Source organism: Desmodus rotundus, chromosome 1 (genome assembly GCF_022682495.2).
Source record: "Desmodus rotundus isolate HL8 chromosome 1, HLdesRot8A.1, whole genome shotgun sequence".
Taxonomy (NCBI): domain Eukaryota; kingdom Metazoa; phylum Chordata; class Mammalia; order Chiroptera; family Phyllostomidae; genus Desmodus; species Desmodus rotundus.
In genome coordinates, this window is record NC_071387.1 from 198,263,363 (window position 1) to 198,282,608 (window position 19,246).

Sequence of the window (19,246 nt, forward strand, 5' to 3'; positions counted from 1 at the left end):
TACGAAGCAAAGCCAGGATTCTAGCTCGAGTCTGCATTTTTAAGTGGACATAAACTCTGGAATCCCTTATGTTGTCAAGGGACACCCTACCCTAGGGTAGCTGCAGAGAAGTATTTAACCTGCTTGGGAGACAAATGGTTCCGTTGCCTCACCTCTCTTCCACTGAGACAGCCAGGCAGGTTGACCATCTTTGTGATCTAGAAATTAGCAGGCGTTTCATTCCAGGTCATCCCCAAAGGATGTTGCTTCTGCAACTTGAGTTTTTAATGTGCTTTCATTCTAATATTTTACAGATTAGAACTCATGTGAGCTGTATCTGTCTTATGATAATTTGACTTCATTAGACCTGAACTCAGATCCTAACTCTGCCTCTTACTGGGTGTGTGTGGACTGCAGCTAACAACTATACCACGTGACAGCTTCCTCCTTGTGAAATGGATGTTCTAATGCCTACTTTGCAGTTCTTGTGGAGAATAAATGAGGTATTATATATAAACTCCTCTGTAAAGACCTGACACACAAAATAAGTATTCCAGAAAAAAAATTAAACACAGAATCACCCTATGATCTAGCAGTCACCTCTAGGTATACAATCAAAAGAAATGAAGCAGGGACTCAAACAGGTGTTTGTGCAACAATGTTCAGAGCAGCCTTATTCACAATGGCTAAAAAAAGTTGAAACCACCAATATGTCCATCAACAGATGAACAGATAAACAAAATGTGGTATATACATATACCATATGTATATGTGGTATATACATATAGCACAATATCATTCAGCCTTAAAAAGGAATGAAATTCTGACGGGTACAGAGTTTCAAATGATGAAAATATTCTGGGGTGAACAGTGATAATGGCCGCAACACAGACCAGAATGTGAAATGTCCTTCATGCCACTGAATTGTATACTTTAAAATGGCTGAAATGGCAAATCTTATGTTACCTGTGTTTTACCACAATAGAAAATTAAAAATACAAAACTTACAGCTTTCCTTCTACTCTTTTAGATCTCTCAGTCCCAATGAAGACTGTGGAGACTGAAGAAGGGAACTGTCTTAACAATGTTTCTGGCTCAGCACTCGGGACACTGCCTAGATCATAGAAGATCCCAAACTATATTTGAGGACAAGTGACAGATGGACAGATGGACAGATGAATGGATGGATGGATACACAGGGTATTCTAAGTTCAAAACTTATAAACAATAATTTCTAAATAGACCAAGGATTTTGTAAAAGTCACTAAAAATGCATTTTAAAACAATTTTATATTTTTAATTTAAAATTTCATAGGCACCCTCTTAAAAGACTGACAATCAAATGGAAGTTTATCCTAAAATCAATTTCCAGTCAACTTCAAACTACTTTGTGAACAGAATTCCCTGGGGAGTCTGCTCCAAGCCCTGGCTATCCCTACTCTCCTAGAACAGAACGCCCAACCTTCTGTACATAGTGTGACACCCAGCTCCACTCCTCCCTGCTCCTGACACCCTCCAGGACAGCCTCGGCCTAATTCTGTACTTCCTCTGAACTGAAAACGTACTGTCTCCACTGCCAAAGTGGCACTAGGAATGCTACTTTACACTGCTACTTTCATTCTCATGAGTCTTGTCTCCCCACCACGAACTACAAACTCAGACTACAAACGTGTGAAGACTAGGACTATACTTATTACTTTATTTTATTCCCAGACCCATTTAACCACAACAAAAAAAACCCTGCACGAAATACAATTTTATAATTTGGTGCAATTTTTAAAGTTATTATTCCCACATCTTTCTCCACTTTCAACCTCCTTACAATGAAGAGAAAATGCAAGGTAAATTAAAAGAGATGAACCTCCAACATAATAAAGGCCACAGGTGACAAACCCAGAGCTAACATTACAGTCAGTGGTAAACAGCTGAAAGCTTTTTCTTTACGATCAGGAACAAGACAAGGATATCCACCCTCACCATGTTTATTCGACATTGTGTTCAAAGTCCTAGCCACAGCAATCAGACAAGAAATAAGAGGCCTCCAAATTAGAAAAGAAGAACTAAAACTATCATTATTTGCAGATGACATGCTACTATATATACAGAACCCTAAAGATTCCATCAAAAAACTATTAGACCCATTGAAGGAATTCAGTAAAGTAGCAGGATACAAATTAATATTCAGAAACAAATTGCATGTTTATACACCAATAACAAACTATCAAAAAGAGAAATTAAAGAAACAATCCTACTTACAATTGCATCGAAAAGAATAAAATGCCTAGGAATAAATTTAACCAAGGAGGTAAAAGACCTATACTTGGAAAACTGTAAGACACTGAAGAAAGAAATAGAAGAAAATACATATAAATGAAAGCATACATTGTGCTCCTGGATTGGAAGAAAACATCATTAAAATGTCCATACTACCCTAAGTAACCCACAGATTCGATGCAATCCCTACCAAAATACCAATGGCATTTCTTACAGAAATAGAATAATCCTAAAGTTTATATGAAACCACAAAATACCAGAATAGCCAAAGCAATCCTGAAAAAGAACAAAGTTAGAGGTATAAGGCTACCTGACATCAAACTGTACTACGAGGCTGTAGTAATCAAAACAGCATGGCACTGGCATAAAAACAGACACAGATCAATGGAACAGAATAGAGAAACGTGAAATAAAGCCATGCCTATTGAGTCAATTAATCTATGACAAAGGAAGCAATAACTTATAATGAGGTAGTCTCCTTAATAAATGATGCTGGGAAAACTGGACAGATACATGCAAAAGAACTAAACTGAACAACTTTCTTACGCCATACACAAGAATAAACTCAGAATGGATTAAAAACTTAAATGGAAGACCAGAAACCATAAAACTCCTAGAAGAAAATATAGGCAGTAAACTCTCTGACATCCCTCTTAGCAATGCTTTTTTTATATGTCTCCCCCAAGCAAGGGAAACAAAAGAAAAAATAAACAAATGGGAGTACATCAAACTTAAAGGTTTTTGCAGACTAAAGGAAACCACCAATAAAATGAAAAGACAATCTACTGAACGGAGAAAGGTATTTACCAATGACATCCAGTAAGAGGTTAATATCCAAAATATATAAGGAACTCATACAACATCAAAAATACAACCTTACTAAGAAATGGGCAAATTTCTCCAAAGAGGACATAATGAGGGCCAATAGACCTATGAAAAGATGTTCCACATCACTAATCAGGGAAAATGCAAATTAAAAGCACAATGAGGTAATACCACACACCTGTCAGAATGACTTTCATCAATAAATCAACGAACAACAAGAGTTGGAGAGGATGTGGAGAAAAAGGAACCCTACTGCACTGTTGGTGGAACTGTAAACTGGTGCAGCCACTGTGGGAAAAGTATGGAGGTTTCTCAAAAAATTTAAAACAGAACTATCATATGACCCAGCAAATCCACTTCTGGGTAGACATCCAAAGAAATCCAAAACAATAATTCAAAAAGATATTTGCACCCCTATGTTCACTGCAGCATGATTTACGATAGCCAAGATATGGAAGCAACCCAAGGGTCCACTCATGGAGGAATAAATAAAAATAGATGTGGTACATACACACAATGGAGTATCTATCAGTCAGCCATAAGATAGAATTTTGCCACTTGTGACGAAATGGATGGACCCACAGGGTATTATGCTAAGTGAAGTCAAACAGAGAAAAGACAAATACCACGATTTCACTTACATGTGTAATAAAAAAAAAATAAACACAAAAAACAGAAACAAACTCACAGATACAGAGAACAAACTGATAGTTGCCAGACAGGAGGGGAACCGGGGGTTGGGTGAAAAAGGTGAAGAAGTACAAATGGGCAGTTACAAAGTAGTCACAAGGGTGTAAAATACAACATAGGGAGAACATTCAACAGTACTGTCATAACTATGTATGGTGCCAGGTGGATACTAGATTTATTGGGTGGATCACTTTCTAAGTAATATAAAAGGACTAACCACTATGCTGTACACTTGAAACTAATACAATATTGAATATCAACTGTAATTGAAAAAGAATTTATTAAAGAAAATAGTCATGAAGATGTAAAGTACAACATAGGTAATATAGTTGATAATATTGAAATAACCACGTGCAGTGTCAGATGGGTAATAGACTTATTGAGGTAAGCATGTGGTAAAGTACACAAATGTCTAATCACTATGTTGTACACCTGAAACTACTATAATATTGTATGTCAGCTGTAACTGAAAAATAAATTTTAAGAAAATAAAAAAATAGTTTAAAAAAATTATGAGGAGCCCTGGCTGGTGTGGCTCAGTGGATTGAGCACTGGCCTGTGAACTGAAGGTCACTGGTTCAATTCCCAGTCAGGGCATATGCCTGGGTTGCAAGCTAGGTCCCCAGTTGGGGATGTGTAGGAGGCAACCAATGTTTCTCTCGAACATCGATGTTTCTCTCTTTCCTTCTCTCTCCCTTCCCCTCTCTCTAAAAATAAAAATAAAAATCTTTAAAAAGATAGGGAGGAGATAGATTTTTTTCCCAGTAAGATAAAAAAGAAAGGGTTATGGAGGTCAATGCCATTTCCAGGGGACCCAGTTCTATCACCCTCAGAAAAGATCCTGGCTGGGTAGCTCAGCTGGTTAGTGCCTCGTCCCGATATGCCAAGGTTGCAGGTTCAACCCCTGGTCAGGGCACATACAAGAAGCAACCAATGAATGCATAAATACATGGAACAACAACAAATTGATGTCTCACTCTCTCCCCACCAAAATCAATAAACAAATAAAAAAATTTTATAAAGAGATCCTGGCCTTGAACTTAGGCCAGAAGGATAGATACCCTCCCCCTAAGTCAAAATAGGAGATGGGAAGGTAGAAACAAATGGTGATCACAGGTATTGAAAGAGGTCCGGGACCTTTTGAAGCTTCCTGATTTACAGCCTCAAGACATCTGGAAGCCTGGCACTTGTGGTGCACCAACTACAGTATGTACTTTTACGTGGGTTTTTAATTGTCCTTAGGGTCACTTATTTGGAGGTTTGGAAGCTTCTGATAACTCTGCAGAGTTAGCAGTATCTATAAGGACTGTTTGAAGAAGACCCTGGAATTGACCTAAAAATAAGAAGTCAAGTGCCAATTCAGGTTTCCAGATTTCCCAGCCAGGTGAAATCTGGGCCAGGGACTACCTATAGGAGACTGTTCTGCATGGTGTGAGCCCAGCTCCCACTCAGAAAGGCCAGTGGAAAGCGAGGTCCGGCACATGGGACCCATACCCATGGATGGGTTCTCCTGTGGGGAATCAGGCCTGCATAGAACCTAGGCCACTTTGCAGCTTGCTTTTTGCTAAAATTCCCTCACCATGAATTGAGGCAGCAAACGTTTACTGCATATCTTTAAAGTAACTTCCTAAAATCTATGCTAAACCTTCCAAGGAAGACTGTAACCAGTTAAACCACTTTTCCCTTTACATTTGCAAATATCCTTCTTTTTTGATATAATTAGCAACATCCTCTCCTTTGTTTTCTGTAAAAGGTAACCACCTAAAGCGGACTTGTGCATACTAAATGAGGACCATCCTCAATGTAATGTGCCCAGAAAAGAAAGAAAAGAAAGAAAAGCCCGTCAAGGCAAGGGTTGGGCACTCTCCCCTTGAGAGAGTGGCCGTGCTGTCCCCCTTTTCCTCCACAGGACTCAGTAGTTGCTGTGAATCTGTCTCATCTGAGCCACAATGCCGCGGACACTGCAGGCCTGTGACCACATCAGCTGGTGCCCAGAACAGGGACCCAGGGCTACAAGCCGTCATTGTGGACAACACACCAACTTGGCTGGAGCATATGCATCAGCCCAGGTAAGGGCCCACGACACCGAGTGCTTTTCGGAAAGGTCGTAGGGTGTGTTGGATTTCAGAGGAAAAGGGTATTCTTCCTAGGTCACCCTCTCGCGACCACTTTGCAACTGTACCTTCTTTAGTAAGTAGGAGCCTTGCTCCCTCTCCCAAGTATTTGCCGCAATCTCTCGGGCACGGGTCAAGCAGTTAAGAGACACAAACGCCCTCACCACAATAAAGACTCCCGTGAGAGGATAAGCTGGGCGTGGACTGGGACTGAAAACTAGGTTTCCCGCCAGCCGCAAGCCGCAAGCAAAAGTCCACGCAACGAGAGGCACACTGTAAAAACACTCACAAGCCCATCCCCACGGCACAACCCCCAAATAGGTCTAGGCTTGGGAGAAAGAGCAAAGATTTTCCCTTTAATCAGCTTTAAAAACATCAACTAGTTACAGGACAATTTACAAGCATCTCAGCAAATTCTTTCTTTTAAGCCACCTCTTGCAGTCCCTTCAATTTTGCCTTTTCCTTCCGTCTGCCTGCATAATGATTTAAAGGTGCAGGTGGAGAAAAAGCAAAATTGAGACTGGTTTTGTAATTGCCATGCTTGCGGTGGGAGAAATTTCAGGAAAAGGTTCTTTTATTTGGTAAAAAAATTTCTTTAAAGGTTTCTGCAAATCCTCAACCACGGGGAATGGGCTCTCTAAGGAACAAGAGCAATGTTTTAAGCTAATTCAGGAACTTTTTAAGGCTGCTGAATGTCTCCCTAATAAGGGAACTTTAGACTTATTTAGGAAAAAGTTGGGCAGAAGTTGAAATAACACCAGGTGGTGTGAGATAAGATTCTAAGGCTAGTGTCTCACTTCCTTTAGAGGATTTAATTTGAAAATACTGGTTTACTTGAATTTTGTTTTTGTTTCTGAACTCCTCAGTCTCAAAATATTTTGCTAAACCTCTGATAAACAGAATGAGATCTCTAATGTTGTTGATCTCTAATGAGATCTCTGAGTAGAATCATAAGGATTCTACTCAGAAAGAATTTAAATTGATTGTTTAAAAAAAAAAAAGTAAATGTATTTGCCAGTGGAACTGTTTCTGAAAGTTATGAACGTGTTCATAAATTTGTCGCTCTAAAGCATGCTATAAGTGGCATGGGGGTGTGACGTGTTAAAAGAAATATTAAGAATCCTCCCTATTTACGCTGGAGCCGTGACCTTTTATTGTAAAAATGAAATATAGGTGTGCTGTCTCCCAGGGAGAACTAGCCCTTCTCCATGGAAGACTTAGCACCATTTTTTAACTCAGTACCTGTAAACATTGATCCTTTCTTTGGGGAAGAACTGGCTATTCTCCTGGAGGGAACAGTTACTCAATCGAATCACAAAGGCCCTTGGTGCGTAACTACTTTTGTCTAAAACATATTTAACCAAAGCACCTTCCCCCCCATCTTCCCCACTTTCCTTGCAAACTGTGAACCTAAGAACTACCAGGTCCTGAGAACAACAGAGTACCATATTTTTCAGACTATAAGACACACTTTTCCCCCCAAATTTGGAAGGAAAATGGGGGTGCGTCCTATAGTTCAAATGTAGCTTACCTGGCTCACTAGGGGAAGGGGGCGGTGGTGGAATGGGGCTTTTCCCCCCTATTTTCTTCCTCTAAAACCTAGGTACGTCTTATGGTCCGGTGCATCTTATAGTCCGAAAAATATGATAATTAACTCACTGCTCGAACCCAGCTAGCAGAAACAGCAGGGGGCCTGTCTTTCCAAGCACTTACTTACTCAGGTGTTCCACAGGCCTCTCCCCTCACTGGGGAATCAGCAAAGAATGTTAGAACTGGCGGCCTTCAGACACTTAGGCCATCTACAAGAAGTCAAGACTAATAATGGCGTGGGATATATTACACAAACCACTCAGGCTTTCTTAGAAAAATGGGGAATTCGGCATAACATGCATAAAATTCAGCAAAAAATCCTACAGGTCAAGCAATTGTTAAAAGACCTCACCAGACTTTTAAAATATTATTAAACAAACAAAAAAGGGGGAGTTAGGAAACATCCCCCAGGAATTTAACTGTGCTAGCAATATATTCATACAATTTTTAAAATTGTGATGATAATTTAAAGTCACCCATGGGCAAACACCTTGTGCAAAACAGGCCTGCACCCCACACCCCTTGGTCTTATACAAAGAGCCATTAGGGGAAGGAAGATGGGAAGGCCCCATTGAACTATTAACTTGGGAAAGAGGGTATGCCTGTGTTTACTCTCCAGAATGACCTTTGGAGCTGCCGGTGAACAGGGTGAAGCCATATCACAAAAAAGGCTTCCCAGGCAGTGACAAACCACCTCCACCCCATTGGACTCTCCCAATCCAGTCCTCTCTAAGCTGTGTGTCACCCCCTGAAATGGAATTCCAGTCAACATTCCTGGGCAGATATTCGCTATCGCCTGCAGGGCCTGTTCTCTACCATTCTCAGAGGACAAATCGATCAGCTCCAGCTTGAGCTCCACCAGCAGCTCAGTGACATCACACACCATACTGAACAAAAAGTGTTCCAGACCCTTCACGATAATCTACAATGGCTGAACCCTAAGAACTGGTTCAATGGACTGAATTTACGAGTTTGGGTCTTGGCAGCCCTTGGATGCCTCCTTGTCTTAATCCTTATTTGTGCTTTACAGTGTATATGCAGGTTGTTTGCTCAAGATTGCATTTGGGAACAGCAAATAGTAGGTTTCACAGGCTTAACAACTACAATTGCATTCACCAACAAAAAAGGGAAGATGTTGGGAACCGCCCTGCCTGGTTTCAGAAGCTGTAACCCCCCATGGCTAAGGCTGAGTGAGAGACCTGGGGACCCTAAGCCACTGAGGAGATGAAGCTTATCTCCCTGGCAGGAATACCACCTCTGCCCACTTTACTTCACCCTGCCTGGCCCCCAGTGCATGATCGGTTAGCCAATGATGGGTAAGCTTCCTCATGGGAGGGACAACCTAAGACAGGCATGATCACGAGGGGGCCCTCAGGGAAGGACTTGGGGAGCTACAGAAAAAGGGGGTGATGGACCCTCGCCCCTCAGCTTTGACATAGCCTGAGTCCTCGTTCTGTCTGCAAGAAGTCCCCTAATCTCTTGGCTGCCTTACTTTCCCTGCTTGACCTAAACCTAAAACAATGCTGGAGGTGGGTGCGGCCCTGTGCTGGAAAGGGCGGGTTCCCCAGGAGATCAGGCCTAAGAAGGAATGCATAAAATCCTGTGAAACCTGCTTTGCTAATAGCCTCAATTTAAATGATATGGGTCCACGCCTGAAATGAGCTTGTTTCCCCAAAGTTTTATGGCCCTCTAGCCATCTGACCCTGACTCTAAATAAGCCCTCATAGTTCTTTGAATGTTATCTATTGTTTGATCCGTTACTGCTTGACAATGATTGATGGGCTTAATCTGAAAATGTGGGTCTTTGGAGCCGCTGGTTGCTTACTGATTATAATGCTCTGTGTACTTTGACACATTTGCAAATTATTTTCCCAGGGTCATGTGAGAGACCAGCAAGTAGCAAGCTTTGTGGGATCTATAGTGGTCCTAACTAAAAAAAAAGGGGGGGAATATAGGAGACTGTTCTGCATGGTGTGAGCCCAGCTCCCACTCAGAAAGGCCAGTGGAAAGCGAGGTCCGGCACATGGGACCCATACCCATGGATGGGTTCTCCTGTGGGGAATCAGGCCTGCATAGAACCTAGGCCACTTTGCAGCTTGCTTTTTGCTAAAATTCCCTCACCATGAATTGAGGCAGCAAACGTTTACTGCATATCTTTAAAGTAACTTCCTAAAATCTATGCTAAACCTTCCAAGGAAGACTGTAACCAGTTAAACCACTTTTCCCTTTACATTTGCAAATATCCTTCTTTTTTGATATAATTAGCAACATCCTCTCCTTTGTTTTCTGTAAAAGGTAACCACCTAAAGCGAACTTGTGCATACTAAATGAGGACCATCCTCAATGTAATGTGCCCAGAAAAGAAAGAAAAGAAAGAAAAGCCCGTCAAGGCAAGGGTTGGGCACTCTCCCCTTGAGAGAGTGGCCATGCTGTCCCCCTTTTCCTCCACAGGACTCAGTAGTTGCTGTGAATCTGTCTCATCTGAGCCACAATGCCACGGACACTGCAGGCCAGTGACCGCATCAACTACCCCCTTCACAGCAGCCCCCTCAAAAAAAGGTTGGAGGGTTTAGGACAAATGCATTGCATTTAACAGAAAATTCAATAAGCCCAGCAGATAAGGTACAAGAGGGTCAAGAAATACTAAAACAGTGAAAATACCAAGTATTTGTCAAGGCCACTATAAATTTTAATTCCCTTTTCTAAGGTGGGTAAATACCCATTTGCATTTGTTTAAGCATCATGGAGCTTTCAAAGTACTTACACGTAATTCACTGGATCCCTACAATTTAGGAGTTATGGGCCAGCCCACAAATGTAGGCCCATTTTGCCCAGGGGAAAACTGAAGGTCTAAAAATTCACATCATTTGGTTTATCCTAGTTCTTCTACCTAGTCAAGGGCAAGGCTGGGAGTCAAGAGCAGGTATCTTTTTGCTGCAGATCCAAGGTACTCCCCTATGCCCCTACTGCACTTAATGCATACTTCCATTAAAGTAATTCTTTTACTGAAATTATTTGCACATCTATCTTCCATACAGACTGGATGCTGCTCCCTGAGAATAAAAATGTTTTGTCACCCCACCACCTAGCAAAGAGACTGTCAAATAGGTGTTCAATAGTTGACCTGAACTAAATGTATGGACCCGAAACCTGTTTCCAATTTTTATAAACAGCATATACATACAAAAATTAAATGGCAAACTCAATTCAGACACTGCACTGAAATTTAAGTTCAATTCTTAAATGTTATTTCTGAGCTTATTTCATTTACATGTTTAACAATAGCATTTAAGAAACTGGGACTAGGAAATGAAACTGCACTAAAAATAACCATTAGCACTTTATATATAGTCCTTAAATTCCCAGTCATCCCAGAGGATAGTGGGTGTGGGAACACAAAAGTCTACCTACAAATTATCAACCAACACAAGTCATTTTGACCAAAAAATTTAACTCACAACTTCCCACAGTTCAATATGCTACGACTGTTCCTCCAACTACTGAACTACATTCTATTACATAAAAGTTCTTATCAGAGAAAGATTTCTAAATCTCAGCTACACACAAACTTTATTTTCAAGATTAATTTATTTCAGTGGTTCTCAACCTTTTTTCATTATCACTCCCTAAAGGAGCTTTTTCAGACTCGTTTCCTAATTACCCTCTCCCCCATGAAACTTTAGTAAGATGGATACACTATAAATCTGTTTACATATTGTATGTGTATCTATGCTTTATACATAAAAAGTGCAAGAACTTTTCACCACCACCACCACCCCCCAAACCAATTTTCACTCCCTCAAGGGGTGAAATTGCCCTCACTGGAAATACAAGATTTACCTAATAAATAGTGAGTGGTAGCTATGTGCCAGGCTAAGATACTATTAAACAGCAACCCAACTTAGTTTTGTACTTTAGTGTAAGAGTTTGACCAAAGGAACTAAAACGAAAACAGAGATCTTCCTAGTGTTTGTACCGAGTCAAGGGCTCGGCTCAATAAATATTTGATGAATGCATGGAAATTGTTAGAATTATAGATGTGGTAGTCACAGACCTTGCGAATGTCATTTAGCAAGATGGCCAGGGTACAGAAATGTTGGCTTCATATCAAAAGAACTCAATCCAGTTCACTGCTACCCTGAAACCTGGAATTTTCTAGTCAATTTCCAGGAGAAGAAAAGAAAACAAAACAAAGCAAAAACTTACACCACAACAAAGAAACAGTTCCTATTCAATAATCTTTAACCTTCTGGTTCACAACATGCTTTGAGTATCTGATGAGAGCTATGTCTTCTTTCTCCGGGAAAATACACACACAAAAACACACAATTGCAAAGTGTTCACAGTTTCAAAACTCCATCTGTTAACTCCAATTTAAGAACTTCTCCATTAAAGGAATATCTAAACCAAATGTTTATTAGGTTCAAAAATAAGTTCATTTAAATATAAGTTCTTAAGCTTAAGTGTGTACTTAACCAGAAGTTTTCTTTTTGGTAATGTAATGTACCTTAATATAAATTGTATGCATAAAGATCAGAGGTTTACCAAACAACTAACAAGAGAAACAGGCTATATAATATCTAAATTAATGTAAGTTAACACAATTCCATATCATATCTAAATTAAAATTTCAGTATTTACTAGAGCCACAAACATCAATTTCCAACGTGTCACTACACTTGTTAAATAGAATAAACACAGGGACAAGCAGTCTCTTGGTGCCACTTCAAAAGGAGGCTCTCAACAAAATAAAATCCCCTAAACAAAGACCACAGCAACTCTGAATGACACCATTTGCTCTGATTAATAACACAAGTTAACGCAGGTAGGAAGTAGGGAGTCTGCTTGGACAGGACAGGGTGCTGGGCCAAAAGGTTGACATAACAGGACTCCCACGATGCTGCCTCCCGGGGACTCCCACCTTTGGGCATCCCTGGGCCACACATAAAATACACTGTGACACATAATCACACACAAAAAAATCTCATGTCTTAAATAAATTTACAAGTTTGTGTTGGACCACACTCAGAGCCTTCCTGGGATGCATGTGGCCAGCGGGCCACAGGTTGGACACCTCTGCAGAGTATTTTTGAGACATATAAGCTGATATATAAAGTATACACACTTTACTATAAAGTGTATTTCTTAAATATCAGAAAAAAAACCCAAATATTCAAAATTGCATCATAATTTCAAAGTAAGATTCTAAAAGATAATCTCAAATGATCCATACAGGGAGGCTCAGAAGGTTTAAAGTTAATAAACATCAAATATTAGTATTTTGGCCATATAGTAAAGAACACCCAAGCCTAAAAAGTTGTTTCAACAGTATAAAATCTTGTTTAAAAGGTACAACCAAATGATTAAACTAGCATCAAAAACTAATTTTTTTTTTAGTTTCTGTATCTCTCATACTTGGGAACCTACTTTTAAATATACCTTAAAAAGAAAAAAAAGGAAGTTCAAATCTTTAAAAATATGAAGGGAATATTATTTACATTATCAAGGAATCATAAAATTCCAAAACTCAGAAGCCTTTATGATACTTTGTTGTTAAAATCTTAGCACATTTCAAAATACTGAGTATTTGTTGAATGTTACTCATCAAATTTGACATGCTTAGATGGTGTATATCAGTGCATATATAGAAGAATTTTTTTAAAAAATTGTCCATCTTGATAAGTATTGTATTTTAAAGTAGTGAACTTGGGAAACTTATTCCAAAAGTGGAACCCATCTATGGGATCAATCTTGGGAGCCAGTTTAACAGCCAGTTCCATCATTTTAAACTTGAGTATAACCCAAGTATACACTTAGGGTAGAATATAAAGAGTGAAAATACTGCATTAGGGTTCTTGTCTCCAAGCATTAGAAACATTAGTAACTGACTGTGGCTATCTTTAAGAACAAACTTTACTAGACTGTTCTTGAAGCTTAGAAAATTGAAAGGTGCCTTACAAAACTGAGCGGGTGGAAAAGACGAGCACCAGCAGATGCAAAAGGGAAGCGCAGAGATCCACGTCAGAGAACACTGTTCTCCGGGAACCAAGTCAGAGAACAGTCTGAGGCACACACACTGCCACGACTCCGACAGGTCTCCAAAACACCCCACAGCCCGCTCTGCAGAGCTGAGACCTGGGGGGCGGGTGGTGCCTGACTAGACAGGGCTAGGTCTGACTGCACCACAAAAGGGAAGGTAAGTGCTTCAACGGGGCATCCTGGGTACACACAATGGGGAATGTCCTAGCAAGACAAAACGGGGAAATCTTGGCAGACAGTAAAACAAATACATGTCTGCAACAGTCCAATCGAAACCACCACGGGGGAGAACCATTTCTATTTAGAGAACGTTGAGGCTCAGAGAGCTTAAATACATAAAATAGAGGATACACCTCAGGCTAGAACTATAGTTCCCCTTTCCACTTCTGGTGTTCCACAGACTCACTCTAATTACACCTGGTCCTTTAAAATAATCAAATCCAACCTTAAATCACAGCTTTGCCACCAAGGAAGATATTTAGAAGCACAGGACACCACCCTGACAGGGTAGCTCAGGTGGTTGGAGTTGTCTCGCCAAGGCTGTGGGTTCAATACCCAGTCAGGGCACAGAAGAGTCAACCAATGAATGCATAACTAAATAGAACAAATTGATGTTTCTCTTTCTTCCTCCTTTCCTCTCTCTCTATAATCAGTAAATAAAAATTTTTAAAAATAAATGCACATGACACCAGTTATTTGAGGTAATTCTCAATGAGGCATTCTGAAAACACTTCGACTACTGGAGGCATCCACGGAAAAATCAAATACTAGTGGGGAAAAGAAAAACACCTGATTATTTGCTCACTCCCTCCCCCTCACTGAAACACAAGAAAGATTACAGAAAGATTCCAACTATGTGGAAGTTAAATTCAAGTTTAAACCTATCTGCCATCCTTGTGTGGCCTCTGAAGGTTTACTTCAATACCTGTGTCACTGATGCTTCTCCAGACTGAGCACAGGAATCCCCATAATGATGCAGACATCTGTGTTTTCATAAAAGCCAAAAAAGGAAAATCACTGGTTTAAAATTTTTAAAAAACCTGAAATGTGTACTTAAATTTAAAAAAGCCTTTCACAATGACTTTAGAGTCACCTGTAATAGGTAATCGGATGCCAGACTATCTGCTTATTGGAAAGCTGAGCCTTCTGTTCCATAAAGAGGGGAGGGGGGAAACACTAGTCAGGATGTAAGCCAAAGTAACTTTTTAAATACCGTAGATTGTAAATGTGTTAAAAGTTGGTAACTCAATAAAAATGAACAAATGACAACCTTGCACAATATGAGTGAGTCTCACAAACAATGAACAAAAGCAAGACACAAATCAAAGCACAAAAATCAGCAAAATTACTCTATGCTGAATTCTAAAGCCAAGCTAATGGTGCCCTTTCAGGACTAGGCAGTGACTGAGGGAAATCCAGTGGGGCTTTTGGAGAGCTGGTCATGCTCTGTTTCCTGACCCAGATGCTAGTTTATTAGGTGTGTTCAGTTTGTGAAAATTCACCATATTTATGATATTTGCACTTTTCTGTAGGTTTATTATTCAACAACAAAAAAGTATTTTCAAAAAGACTAACTCTAAGCTCTTTAAAAAGTAAAAGTAGCCCTGCCAGGTGGCTCAGTTGACTGGAGTGTCGTCCCACACACCAGAAGATCAGGGTTCGATTCCTGGTCAGGACACATACCTAGGTTGCCGGTTTGATCCCCAGTAGGGGCACATATGGAAGGCAACCAATGGATGTTTCTCTCTCACATCAATGTTTCTCTTTCTCTCACTCTTCCCACCCTCCTTCCTCTTTCTAAAATCCATAAACATATCAAGTGAGAATTAAAAAGAAAAAAGCTATGAAAGTAAAACTAATTTCACCATTTCAAAATTTAATTTCTTATTCTGATTTCAAATAAGGTTAGCTCACATATATAAAGTGTGTCCACCACTAATGACCTGCCTCACCTTAAAGTTTAAGTATCTTCAGAGTACCCAGTTATTACAAAGATGGATACTGAGTTTGCTGAGTTAAAATAATAAAAAAGCTAAAGCAGTAAGTTTACTGAACTATATAATGGGTGGGGCAAAAGCAAGTTTACAGTTGTTCCTATGGAAATACAATATTTAATAAATCATAATACAAGAATAAACTCTGTTTTGCATACTCACAACTGTAAATCTCCTTTTGCCCCACCTTGTATTATGGCTCAAGTCTGGGGCTTGTTTGTATCAAATTTGCTAAGTTAAAATCTATTAACAAGCATAAATGCCTAGGCTCTAGGTAAGAGAGTAACTCACTCCTGCCCCCTAAAAAGAGTGACACAAGTGGAAGACATGGGGGACAACCTCAGAAGGAGAATTACATGAATCAATGAGTTGACAGGGCTGGTTATGAGCATGAGGAGACGTGAGGACAGGAAAAAGTATGTAGGTTAATACCGAAATCTAAAGCAATGCCAAATTCCAATCCCACCCACTTCCACTTCAACTCCCTGGACCTGCCTGCAGCAGGAGAAAAATTCCCTATGGTGGTGGCTGGAATCAGCAAGAAACGCTCAGAATTAACTATTGTCTGGACCTTGGCCATGACATGGCAAAGTATAGCGACTCCTGACACAAATGGAACAGATGGTTTCAATTATTTGCCAGCAAAAAACTTTAAAATGTCTACATTTACAAAGTACCATTAAGCTTCAACAAATTATTTAGGTTACCTTCATGAAAACCCATCACAGGGAAGTAGTATGTTGACATGCTTTAGCTTAAACATTGGAGTAACACATACTTAAAAAAACAAAAAGGTACTTATTTCCCCCCCCATAATTTCTCACTCAGAGTGACTCAGAAGTCCAAAAGCTAGTTTGGGTTTTAGTATTTCTAAGTGTAGTTTTACACACAGGACGTACCCTCATAGAAGTCTCAAAAACTATAAAACCAAAATATCCACTCAGGAATAAGGATAACTTGTTTTCTTCACTTGGCTTTTTCTTTTTCTAAAATGTTACTTTTCTCCCAAAGGAAAAAGATGTTTATTATAAACTTAAAGAAAAACATTTATTACCAAGATTCTAAATTGTACAGCCAAAAAAGGCAAGTTGAATACTTCCTAAAATCGTAATTCTAGGACACTAGACATCTAGTTTATATTCCCAAAGAACAAAAAGAAATAACATATACAGCCTAGGCCCACTTTGCAGCCAGAGGAACATAACCTTTTTTTCATGTGATCTGAGTAAAAACCTGAGCAAAAAGAAAACCTAGATATTGTGAATGCTCTAGACAGTTCTATCAGGGCAAACTTTAGTTCATTTGATTACTAAATATCCGGAGTCCACCAATAATCCATATATATATATATATATATATATATATATATATATATATATATATATATAACCTCACCTATATCTGAGAAGTACTGATGAAGTAAGACTAAGTTGTTTCGTAAGAATTAAAATTTTTTGCCCACCTTCATGGAACTAACAAACATTCTTACAATCAAAACAAAACTTAGGAATACCTGAAATAAATATAATTTTGTATGTCAACTATAATTTTTAAATAAATTTAAAGAAGGAAAAATAACTTAGATATTTTTGTATCTGACTCACAAAATGTCTCGTTTCCATGCTGAGAGAAAACAAGCTTCTGCAACCATCTCACCAAACACCATTTAGACTAACTATCTCTCCACAGTCCGGGAGTCTCTAAAAATAATCATTTTTGTAGGTAGAAAGGGGATAAAGCAATTACAGCAAAATGTTAATGACAGAACACAGGAGGGGTACGCTGTAGCACTTTTCTCAACTTCTCTAACGTGTGAAAATTCTTATAAGATATTTGGGTGGCAATCATCTTTCCAAGTCAGAACACAAAGAAATACCTAGGGCAACTTCAACCTGCCTAAGGCTTTGAAGCCTTTCATGAAATCACAAACCTACCATTTCAAGCGCCCCACGAAAAAGCCCTTGCTTAAGACGGCAATACTCTCTGGAGAACAGTTAACTGATAAAATGTAAAAGCGACACTAAAAATTCTCTCTCACCCAAAGCAAGTTTACCTAGAAAGTCAATTCCCAGTGTCATCAGGATTTTGTTAGACTTTTATCAGTGAAACAACTTTGCCTCCATTTCCATCTCACCGACATTTTAAAAAACTCCCAGCAGTTCACCTTAAGCTTTCTAAAAATCTCCCAGAGAGCAGCTCCGTGGAGCCCTCCCCGGTCCTGAAACCTGCAAAACCCAGAGTCCCGGGCGCCGGTGGTGCCGGGTGCTTCACTCTACCCGGCAGTCTCCAGGTGAGGACGGTCACCTGGGGTCTGCACGGGCTCCCAGCCACACGCAGAGCGGCGAGGAGGAAATGCAGACGCCCAGGGAGTTGAAAAGAACGGAGTGATGTGGCAGGAGGGAGGGAAAATCCGAGCCGTCTGTGCGGGCAGGACCTGGGAGCCCCGGGCCAGCCGGGCGCTCCCGGGAGCAGGGCTCGGGAGCTCGAAGGGCAGACGCCCGGCCCCGCGCCGGCCGCCCCCGCCCTGCCCGCACCTCTCGGTCCTTGAGGCCCAGCAGGAGCACCTCCTCCATCAGTGTCAGCCGCGTTTCCTTGGAGTCGCCCTTGTCGTCGTCGTCCTGTTCGTCGCGGCGGCTCTGCGCGTCGTCCTCGCCGCTGCCGCCGCCGCCGCCCGCCGCCCGCTCCTTGTCGGCAGCGTTGCGGGAGGCCTCGGTGCGCCGCTGCACCAGGCCCGAGCTGCGCTGGGTCAGCGAGGTCATGGCTCCGGCCGAGGCCGCCGCGCGGGGCCGACAGGGACGCGGGCCCTACCGGCTTTTCTGCCTCCTCCTCCCCCCGCGGCCCGCGCCCCGGGCTTCCGTGTTAAATCCGGATGCTGGGGCGACGTCCGTGGGCAGCCGCAGTGGGGGCACTCATGGGGAGACGGGTCCGGGCGAAGCGGGCTGGCCGGGCGTCGGCGCCGCGCGACAGCGGTTCCTTCCTTCCTTCCTTCCTCCCTCCCCGCGGCCGCACCCCGCAGGCAGCCCGAGCTCCGAGGCGGCGGCGGCGGCGCCTTCCCAATATGGCGGCGCCGGCTGACGTCACCAGAGGATGTGGCACCGCGGGCGCGCGCGGGGCCGGCCCACAGGGCGCCGGAAGCGGCGGGCGAGGACCTGCCCACGGCGACCCGCTGCCAGCCCTGGGGTCACCGCCGGCCCTCGCCCCTTCCTCGGCGTCCCTTCGCCGCCCGGCCCACGGCCTCCCTTCCGTGTCGTGCCCTCCCTCCGTCCGCCTCTCCAGAAACCTGGGCCGGAGCCTCGAGTCGGGGACGTGGCCTCGCGAGGGTGTACTCCTCTCAGCCTCCAGCTGTGCCCTTACCTCCCCGGACACCAGCACCCTCGGAGTTGGCCTCGGCCGGGCTTGCGGGAGGCGGCTTGGGGTGCGGGGTCCCCACGAGACACAGAAAGGACCTGGGTCGCCGCAGACGAGGGCGAGCAAAGGGCGTGCTCTCTGGCCGCCCGCCCTGACCCTGCTGAAGCAGCAACCGCCTCGAAACGGCTCGGGAGTGGACTTGCAGTGTTTTCTAGGTGTATTACTGTATTAAAGGGGTTAACACACATTGGGTAGTTCTGTTTGTACAACTTTTCGCCTTACCTCCCGACTTGTAGAGTGACCACCGGGGCGCAGTTCGGACAGTTAGTGCTGCCCGGTGCACACGCCCATAAGGAACTTTATGAAGAGACAATAAACTTGTTCGAATTCCAT

The 19,246-nt window shown here is 41.9% G+C and overlaps 1 protein-coding gene across 2 annotated transcripts in view; it reads right to left on the reverse strand.

The window, feature by feature from the left end:
• Positions 1–18,596, reverse strand: part of GOLPH3 (golgi phosphoprotein 3) — a 41,640-nt gene extending 23,044 nt beyond the window's left edge. The window contains exon 1 of one of the 2 annotated variants that reach the window (XM_053914096.2): positions 18,040–18,596. In XM_053914096.2, coding sequence (XP_053770071.1) covers positions 18,040–18,264 — 225 coding nt within the window. In that variant the 5' untranslated portion in view covers positions 18,265–18,596. The remainder of the gene's footprint in view (positions 1–18,039) is intronic. The other variant, XM_053914094.2, reaches the window with a different exon arrangement.
• Between the last annotated feature and the right edge of the window lie 650 nt (positions 18,597–19,246).